This window comes from Dreissena polymorpha, chromosome 7, assembly GCF_020536995.1.
Source record: "Dreissena polymorpha isolate Duluth1 chromosome 7, UMN_Dpol_1.0, whole genome shotgun sequence".
NCBI classification, from domain to species: domain Eukaryota; kingdom Metazoa; phylum Mollusca; class Bivalvia; order Myida; family Dreissenidae; genus Dreissena; species Dreissena polymorpha.
In genome coordinates this window covers 55,774,826-55,785,064 of record NC_068361.1, presented here as the reverse complement: position 1 = coordinate 55,785,064, position 10,239 = coordinate 55,774,826, and the positions used below count along the sequence as shown (strand labels likewise).

At 36.1% G+C, this 10,239-nt stretch overlaps 2 protein-coding genes across 5 annotated transcripts in view; one reads left to right on the top strand and one right to left on the bottom strand.

Annotated features, from left to right (window-relative positions):
• The first annotated feature begins 862 nt into the window (after window positions 1-862).
• Window positions 863-4,891, top strand: LOC127839719 (uncharacterized). Its single transcript, XM_052368103.1, has 4 exons — window positions 863-1,013; window positions 1,348-2,037; window positions 3,021-3,164; window positions 4,877-4,891. Exons 1-4 carry the CDS (start codon window positions 999-1,001, stop codon window positions 4,889-4,891), a joined length of 864 nt encoding a protein of 287 aa, XP_052224063.1. The 5' UTR covers window positions 863-998.
• Window positions 4,892-6,272: 1,381 nt separating this feature from the next.
• Window positions 6,273-10,239, bottom strand: part of LOC127838033 (cell adhesion molecule DSCAM-like) — a 52,557-nt gene continuing 48,590 nt past the window's right edge. For 3 of the 4 annotated variants that reach the window (XM_052365545.1, XM_052365548.1, XM_052365546.1), the window contains 2 exons: window positions 9,944-10,089; window positions 6,273-9,815 (listed from right to left, as the gene is read on the bottom strand). In XM_052365545.1, the coding sequence (XP_052221505.1) occupies window positions 9,645-9,815; window positions 9,944-10,089 (317 nt within the window). In that variant the 3' untranslated portion in view covers window positions 6,273-9,644. The remainder of the gene's footprint in view (window positions 9,816-9,943; window positions 10,090-10,239) is intronic. The other variant, XM_052365547.1, reaches the window with a different exon arrangement.

Genomic DNA, 10,239 nt, shown 5'->3' with positions numbered 1-10,239 from the left:
CCGGTGTGTACACAATGATCTCTGCCATCACAAGAAAATCCTACCTGATTTGGTAGGATTTAAACAAATTGGTTTAAGTATTATATTATGAAAAGTAGCATCATTTTCTTTTATATTTTGGAAATAGTGTTTAAGTTAAGGTTCATAATAACAAAATTAATAACTAAATTTAAAAAAAAAATCAAAATAACAACTGTAAAAATTAATGTACCACGTGGCTTGGCTATCATCACGTGGTTGCTGATGAAGGAAGAGATTTGATCCAGCTATGCTGGTTCCCGTTAAACTTCTGCGCGGAGGTTGATCGATAAATGTCTTTTTTTTTACAGTTTCATAAATTCGTTGCTCTTACGTTGTACTCATCGCTACAAACAAAATACACTTGTTATGCCCCGCCATAGGCGAAGGGATATTGTTTTGGCCTTGTCCGTCCTTCCGTCCGTCCGTCTTTCCGTCCGTCCGTCCGACACTTTTATGTCCGGAGCCATATCTTGGAAGCGCTTTGGCGGATTTCATTGAAACTTGGTATGAGTATATATATGGATGAAAGGATGATGCACGCCAAATGGCATTGTACACCATCTGTTAATAACGGAGTTATGGCCCTTTGTATCTTGAAAAAATGCTTATTTTGTGTCCAGAGCCATATCTTGGCGGTGCTTTGGCGGATTTCATTGAAACTTGGTATGAGTATATATATGCATAAGAGGATGATGCACACCAAATGGCATTGTACACCATTGGATAATAAAGGAGTTTTGGCCCTTTGTATCTTGACAAAATGCTTTTGTGTGTGTGTCCGGAGCCTTATCTTGGAAGTGCTTTGACGGATTTCACTGAAACTTGGTATGAGTAGCCTTCTTTCCTATCTATTCGTTCAGCCCTATCTATTCGTGAACAATCTTCACGCGAAATTTGCCGCAATCCGAACGGTCGCGCGTGCCCGGTTTCTATACAAGTTTTGACAGGAGATATTTTGCTCCCCAGATATGTGAAAAATGCGAACTAAAAACGTAAGTAATCTATTCAATTTAACTATTTTTCAAAATATAAACCAACCTTTCGCCCAAAACAGTCATCCTTTAAATGAAATATGCATATAATTCACATTTTTTCTCCGTGTTTACATTTGTCTTTCCGTCTGCAAGGCTGTTAGGATTGCCCGGATCAAATGACGTAATTTTATCAAGTCACACAGATGCTTTAGCTCAAATATTGAGGCCCGCAATGGGGTTACTGCGATGTCCGTAGTCAATTAATTTTCAATTAACGTTATGGCGTTTATCTTTTTGCAAATTCTACAATTGTTGAGCCCAATAATTCCTAATAATTTCTTTCGTTCAAAAGCCCACTCCATCCAGATATCATGGCAAGTATAGAAACTATACAAAAGATAACATTCTAAAGGCTTACTATGAAGTAAAGAATCATAGATCGTCTCTGCGCAAGGCGGCGAGGGAATATGGTGTCCCCTACCAGACATTGAGGGACAGAGTCTCTGGCAAGGTTGATCCTGAAGATTTTGCGAGGGAAACCGTACTTGAGACAGAAGAGGAACTGGGGCTGGTAGAACATGCGGAACAATGTGCAAGATTGGGATACGGGTATTCAAATATGGAAATGAAAAAACTTGCCGGCGAACTGGCGTTCAAGCTTGGAAGAAGGAAAAGAGACAAACCCCTAAGTAACTGTTGGCTTTATGGTTTCTTGGGACGTTGGAGAGAAAGGCTTTCAACACTAAAGCCATCTGCTCTGGATTCCAACAGAGCGAAAAATACAACCCCAGAGGCCGTTCAGACATACTTTCACAATCTTAAGAATACCATTGACACCCTACATCTTGAAAACAGGCCAGACCTGATATTTAATATGGACGAGACTGGCATAAGTCCAGAGCACAGACCGCCAAATATTATTGCCCCTTCCAATGAAAAACCACATTCAGTAACGTCCCCACGATCAACAACGACGACCCTCATAGCATGTGCCAACGCAGCTGGAAGCAACATACCTCCCTACTTTGTTTTTAAAGGTGAGGTATAAAAACGAATATCGAATATCTTTGCCATTAACCATAGTTTATACAATTTTACGTCAAACTATTTTTATTACGAACATGACTTTATAAGTAAAAAAACACTGTGAAAGAAAGAGAAACTCAATATGTAATCTCATTTAAAACGATAAATTGATAGTGACCAAATGATATTACGTCTTTTTCGATCAATACTACCGATATGTTTCGGACTTAAATCTAAATAATATGTTATAATTTAACAGGTAAAAGATTCAACGAAGACTTAATGCAAGGTGCATCTGCTGGGGCCGGTTATGCTATGTCCGATTCCGGGTGGTCAACGACAACAGTTTTTCAGGATTACCTAAAAATCCATTTTCTAAAACATGTAAAACGGGACCACGAGAACCAACCCGTCCTACTTATACTTGATGGGCATACAACTCATACATCATCCGAGTTGATCCAATGGGCGCTTACCAACAACATACACATATTTGTATTGCCGGCGCACACTTCACATGTTTTACAACCTCTTGATGTCGCAGTGTTCGGGCCATTCAAGCGGTTTTATTACAGCGAATGTTCCGCGTACATGAAAACAAACATGGGTAAAATCGTAACTAAGTACGATATAGCTGCCATCGCCTGTCAAGCGTATCTAAAGGCTATGAGTCCGTGGAACATTGTGTCTGCCTTTAAGAAAACAGGAATATACCCACTTGACAAGACAGCAATTTCACAGAACCAATTATACCCGTGTGAAGCATTTAGAGACGAGACACCGCTTCAAAAGATAAATGCACTTTGTTCAGGAAAAGAGGCAATCGATGCTTATCTACAAAAAAAGGCAGACGCAGAAAAAAATAAAACAACTGTGCAAACAAATAAGAAATGTAACTGCATGAATAAGAGAAAAAAACTTTCTAAACCAAACCCTGGTGGTAAAGAAATCACGAGCGAGCAGTACATTGAAGAAGTAGACTTGTATTCCTCCCAAAAGGTTGACGTGACCCCAGCGTTTCCGCAGCTCACAAAAAGTCCACAGCCCTCTACAAGTGGGTTAAATGTCATTCACGTAAATGACATTCACATAAATGACAGCGACAACTCAACTGATTCAGAAGGGGAAAGCGAGGTCTGCTGCGTATGTGGACTTTTTTATCCTCGCAGAGCTGACGAAAATTCGTTTATTAAAATAGTAAACTGGGCACAGTGTGATGAGTGCGGACATTGGGTTCACCTTGCTTTCTGTGACAAGAAAAGAGTCTTGAGGAGGGGAGATGCTTTTCGGTGCATGCACTGCATAATTTAAACTTCGAAAGACAAACTTTATCTTTTTGTTGTTGTTAATATTACAAAGTTTATTGTTGTTTAGATGTGTATCTTATTTCTACAGTTGTTATTTGTGTTTATTTTATGATTAATGACAGGAAATATAATTTCGGACGGCATATGTAATATATTCTCGTGGCGAAAGGGCTCATCTTTTATGTCTCAGTCATAGTGCAATTCACCGATCTGTGTTTCCCCTTCCGAGGCCTCAAATTGTGTGCGCGTGACGTCATCGAATGATGTGAACGAATACATAGGAAACGTTTGGATGATTCTGATTTGTCGACAGCAACCTTTTCGTAAGTAAATAAGTTGTGTTACCGAAGTTATCGACAAGTTTTTGTTGTTTAAACTTATAGATAAGATATTGCTTGAACTTTGTGTAATAGTTTCATTCATCCATATCAACATGTAAGGCGCATGCGCGCGTTCAACCTCTTAGGTGGACGAATAGACAGGAAAACAGGCTAATATACCGAGGGCTGAACGGAAAACTGTTGTATCTCCTTCTTTATTTTATATGAGTTACAATAGTCTTCCGTTCACCCCTCGATATATAGATAAGAGGATGATGCAGTTGGCGTTGTCCATCCGTCCAGAAAACTCTTGTGTCCAGAAGTATATTGGCGGGGGATATCAATTCAAAGAATGTGCTTGTTTTTACAGACACATACATGTAAATAAAAAAGTGCAGATCCGAACTTTTATAACGATTATTTAAGAGCAAAGTATCGAAGCTCCGAAATGTTTTAACGTTGTTCTAATTACTGTAAACAATATAGACTTGTTTTACGTTCACATACAAGCAACTAAAAGAGCAGATCTGCACTTTTATTCAGATGCTAAAACAGCAAAGTATCGAGCTTTTTAAGCTATTATTCTGTTTAACTCATCACAACTAATACAGTGATTGTGTTTGTACCGTCACAGAGATGCAAATACACAAGTGCAGTTCTTCAAAAAAAGTGTTGATGCTAAAACAACAAAGTATCTAGCTTTTCGAAATGATTTACCATTGTACTCATTACTACACACAAAATAAACGTGTTCTTACTGTCACAGATATATGTAGGCAAGTGCGAAAATCAATCATCATTATATATATATATATATATATATATATATATATATATATATATATATATATATATATATATATATATATATATATATATATATATATATATATATATATATATATTAGTTCCCATTGTACTAATCAGTACATGTATACAGTTCTCAGTGTAGTTATAAGTGCATTTATACAGTTCCCAGTGTACTAATCATTATATGTATACAGTTCTCAGTGTAATAATCAGTTCATCTATACGGTTCACAGTGTACTAATCAGTATATGCATACAGTTCCCATTGTAATGATCATTACATGAATACAATTTCCATTGTACTAATCTGTACATGTATACAGTTCCCAGTGTACTAATCAGTTTACGTATACAGTTCTTAGTGTAATATTCAGTACATCTATACGGTTCACAGTGTACTAATCAGTATATGTATTCAGATCCCAGAGTACTAATCAGTTCATGTAACAGTTCCCATTGTACTAAAATGTATATGTATAAAGTCACCAGTGTACTATAATCAGTATATGCATACAGTTCCCATTGTAATAATCAGTTCATTTGTATACAATTCCCATTGTACTAATCTGTACATGTATACAGTGCCCAGTGTACTAATCAGTATATGTATACAGTTCCCAGTGTACTAATCAGTATATGTATACAGTTCCCAGTGTACTTAAAAGTATACGTACACAGTTCCCAAAGTTCTCATCAGTATATATGTATAAAGTCACCAGTATATGTATACTATAAAATTGTCAATTTCGTAACTGTTAAATTTATTGGGAAAAAGACTTGCGGTCGGCGGAAAAAAGGTCGGTCGGGTTATTTCGGAGTATTCTTTTAAAGCCTAACTAAACAAATAATCGTAAGAAAATAATGCCTGGAGAATGTTCACGTTTCTTGCATTAATAAAGTTATTTCTTGCAAAACAAGCAATTAGCTAATAAGCCATTGGTTGGCCCTTAATATTACTTTGGCAGAGCAACACTTGATTTATGTGTATGCCAATATTGATATGATATATTTGCCTTAGCGTACAATAACTTAAATAAAACGATTCATCTAATTCATTATACATTTAAATATGCCAACGTATTCGAAATGCATACATATTCGCAGTTCAATTTGCAACTAGCATCCGCCACACGATGGATACCGGTATGTGTTTTCAAAACACCATTATTATTGACAGTCTGTCCATTCTTAGCCTTTTGAATATCATAAACTAATCTTAGATAGGAATCGCTGTAGTTTACCCAAATCGGTAACATACGTTGGTTACTAAATATAAGTTATAATGTTGGTTACCCGAAATGGGTACCGCGAATGGTTCCGAAATGGGAACCGATGTGTGTTACTCGACATGGGCACCATAGTCGTTTACCCGAAATGTATATCAGTGTAACTTACCTCAAATGGGTACCGGTTCTGGTCCCAAGATGGTTGCCTACGTTGGTTACCCGACATGGTACCAGTGTTTGTAACCCGAAATTGGTGAAGATGTTGGTAATCAAAAATGGGACCCGTTGTTGGTTCCCTGAAACCATTCTTTGTTGAGTTTATCATTATTTATTATTGAAGTCCCATTGTTTTTTAATGTATGGCGTATTGCATTTGTTAGAACTGCTAAATGAGGTCCGAAATAAGTTCGAGTTGGCTCATACGTCTAATTAAATGCACCTCTTTCCGCATTGACAAATCAACACGATAAATAAAATTCACAAGCAAGACATTTTAGAAAACGGTGCCGTTCGTAAAAAGCTGTCGTTTGAAATATATAATGTACCGGGCAAAGCCTTCATTCTAAAATCCAAAACAAGTGGCGATACGTATGCTTTATATTTTAATATTCGACTCTGTTATAAATATAACATGATATGATATAATAATCAGACATTACCTTAACAAAGTAGACTTATACGGCAACTACACATATATAAATAGCAACAGTTTTCGGAAACATACAAACAATGTTTTAATAAAATTCAATACCAATACAAAAACCGTGCATCAATGTGAATATCATAGGACAACACTGAGATATTTATGTAACATTTGCACAAAATTACTAGTTTATTATAACTTTACCAACAATCAAACATGAATAATTGTAACTACTTATGTATGCGAAATATACAAGAAAAACTTAGACAAGACAGCCTTGCTTTGTAATTTCTTACATTAGTATCGTAAATAAACCTTTTTATCACAATACCAAAGACATCATTTAATAATATACGAAATAACGCACTGTAACACATTCATAACAATAACAAGTTCAGTGTACATTACATCAAATAAAACCCAAAACTAAAACTGATTTTAAGATCCCTTGACAAAAAAGCAGCTCGTTTGCAAATAACGTAATAAGACGGTGAATGTATGTACAACATGAATACATAATATAAAACAATAACAAGTGACTATTGCTGTTTACGTTAAACGGCTGTGTGAACTTTTCTTTTCAAAAGCGCCTACTATGTGTAAAATACCATTGCACATGTTTGATTAAATATTGAAATATAACAACAACACTAACAACAACAACATCATTAACAACAATAAAATAAGAAGAAAGAAGTACATGAAATGGGCAAATTTTACTTCATGCGTCTAAGTAGAATCGTCTTAAACATTAACAAGATGCAAACTTATTGAACTCACGTTTGAACGTGTTTCAGTTACAAAATTTTGCCATTATGGACTATTTGCTTAATTTATTACTAATTAAAGTATATAACAGCAGAAGTCCCAATCTCTTGCACGACGGTTACATTACATTCACCTCTGTGTTGGGCTCAGAACGGACTATTGTTATGAAAGCGTCTCATTCATGTCATGATCATACCAAGCGTTCATCATTGAGGTTACAGTATACTAAACAATCTCTTGCACGACGGTTACATTGCATTCACTGCATTAAAGAAAACCATCTCATACCATGATAGCTTATATCAGTCTTAATTCATTATTATAAAATTGATATTTTTTTTTTGTTGTTAAGAAACCAACATACATACACACGTCGAAGCAATTCCTAACGTCACTCAATAAACATTATGTTCAATTATTTACATATGTAAAGTGCGTGGAATGATTCCATCTGCGTAAATGGGCAATACAATAGTTCCAAAGAGTTGCATTAAAACTCGCAAGTATTAGCACGATTTATCGTACATTTAAAAGACATATTTCTTAATTTAATGCATGCGATCTTAAATATCCAATCAAATATACATTGAATGCGTTTGTTCGGTTTTAGCTATTTTATAGACAAAATGGCGTGCTGAGCCTTTCGCAGAGTTGTATGTGAGAGCAAGGAACGACAACTCTGCGTGGAGATTGCAAAAGTCCAGCTTTTGAAAACACAATAAAAATGGATAAGCAAACCCGATTGCTTAGTATTCCAAATTGTATGTCTATAGAAAGAAATAACACTATTACATTACATTTTGTTGACTAGATGCGTTATATCAATTAAATTTCACTGTTCAGTTTCACGGAATACGTGAGAACTAATGTGAATACACAAGGCTAAGCCCGTAATGAGTGCAGACTATCCCCACTTTATTTAATTCTTGTCTAAAGAGACCATTTGGTGTGTCGAGTAAGAATGTTATATTAAATGCTTGAGGCTGTCAATTGATCCGTATATCTGAAGTTTAGGAAGTCGATTAAAGGAAAACTGTGTCTATGTTACACACAAATAAGCGTACATGAACGGAACTGAACTGACACAAATAATATTTCCATTGAAAAAAAAAATAATAAAAAGTAACTCAAACTTACGACGCGATTGGAGGAAAAGCAAAAAAAGATAAATTGGACTTGTATGTATAAATAGTTTAAACATATTTAATTCTTTTGGAAAGTACAATATATCAAAATACACAATACAATAGATATAAGGAAAGGATTGAAACGAATGAAATAATTCTTATATAGTTTCTCTCCTTCTTATGTATAAATTATAACCCGTATTCGTAAAGAAAAATATAGGGTCTATACAAGCTTGATTTTGTTTAAATATTGTAAAATTAACCAATAATGACAACTCCATGTCTTATATAGGATTTCAGTGTTGAATGTACACATTTTACAGAAAATCTATCATCATGTTTATGTCATCTCGAGTTAAGTACGTTGAAATCAATCGTTGTACATTAACAAATAAAAGGCCGAATGCGGTAAGTGTTTCTTCTTATGACACAAATAAAAATCAACACAACATTGGACCAGCAACAAAACCGTTCTGTTGAAATCAATCCTGAAATGGAATCTTCGAATGAGTTAGTGAAGCGTTAAGTCATCAATGAACGACAGACACTTGATTAATATGTATTACATTTCATGAAACAGCTGAAAATAACAAAGACGTAAATCTACCATGCAGTTCGTTCGTTGACAATAGTAATAATGTCCTCAGAGGTGAATAATCTGAAAGGTTTTATTATACAACTATTTATCAATATATACTAAAATCTGTTGGTGAAAACAGTTCACAATAACAACAGTCAGATAAACCAACACAATAACGAAATGATCTCGTCAAAAATAGATTACTGAAATAAATTTAGCCAAACGTCAACGAGACGAAGAACTTTGCCTTTCATTCGATAAACACATTCAGGACGACATAATTGAACGATGCATACTTCGACCCGTGTGCTATCTTAAATTAATGGATCAGTCTAACCCACGGTGTAGATGCAAATCGGTGGCCCTTCTGTCAAAATGCTGCCTAAATAGCAATTTTAGAAAAAGCTATGTTAAAAAGTCATCAAAGTGGCATGTATGCACGATTGTTACACCACCTTCGTCATCATTCCATCTTCGATAGAGTTTGTGATAAGTGTTTGGACCTGCAGAATACTGTGAACCGGTAGCTGGATATATGCTTTAACTCATGGGCCACCTTTTTTTATGTGTTTACGGGGTTATTTTAGATTTTCTTACATGTTTTGTGAATGTCGATCATCCATTTTCTGGTTGCTGACAGAGAGGCAGCCAAGAATGAACAGAGTGGCAGCATTTTGACAGAAAGGCCACCGATATGCATCTACACCGTGTAACCACGAAATAAACACACAAAAACCCAACGAATTATAATGGTTTCATAGTACATGTATTTCATTCTATGAAATGCTAGTAACAAATGCCAATCAAACTATCAGTTCGATGCCACTTAAGCAAGGCATGTCTCTACAGCGCCGTCCGTTCGTTGAACACAATCTGGACGTCGTCGTTAATGAGGACGGTACGGTCACCGTCCCGGGACATGCGCGAATGGAGGTTGCTACTGCGATGGCGTGCTATGGCTGCCGCGTTCAGGCTGCGCATCTTGCTGGTCCGCTTGACGACGGCGTCTTCTGGCTATCGAAAGAAAATAAATGGCATTGTTCCGTATGTTTGAGAGATACATTTTGGCTAAATTTCCCTTGCTCAGAATATATTCATACTATATAAGAACTGTTTAAGCACTAAAATACCAATGTAACAACCTGTGGTCGCTGCTGGGTGTCCTCGGCCGAGAACGCCATGGTAACTGACATGGTTTCAAGGTCACTAGAGGACGCGGACTCGTCATAGAAGGCTGGGTTGGCCTTCACAGACCCAGGGGCGGCCAGGCCTGAAAAGTGGGTGGGGTCTGCAATCAGAAAAATATTCGTGGAAAATGTTTTTACATTATGTTTTGCCAAATAATATCATTTTATATCAACCTTTATGATTATCCGTTAAAAACCAGTGCTAGTGTTTGTACTGGAATCGGGTCAAAACATACAAGAATATCCTACAA

Excerpts from the sequence above, each read along its gene's own strand:
- LOC127839719 (XM_052368103.1), top strand. Across the intron at positions 2,038-3,020 it reads ACTTTGTTTTTAAAGGTGAG|GTTGACGTGACCCCAGCGTT; the intron begins GTATAAAAACGA and ends TCCTCCCAAAAG.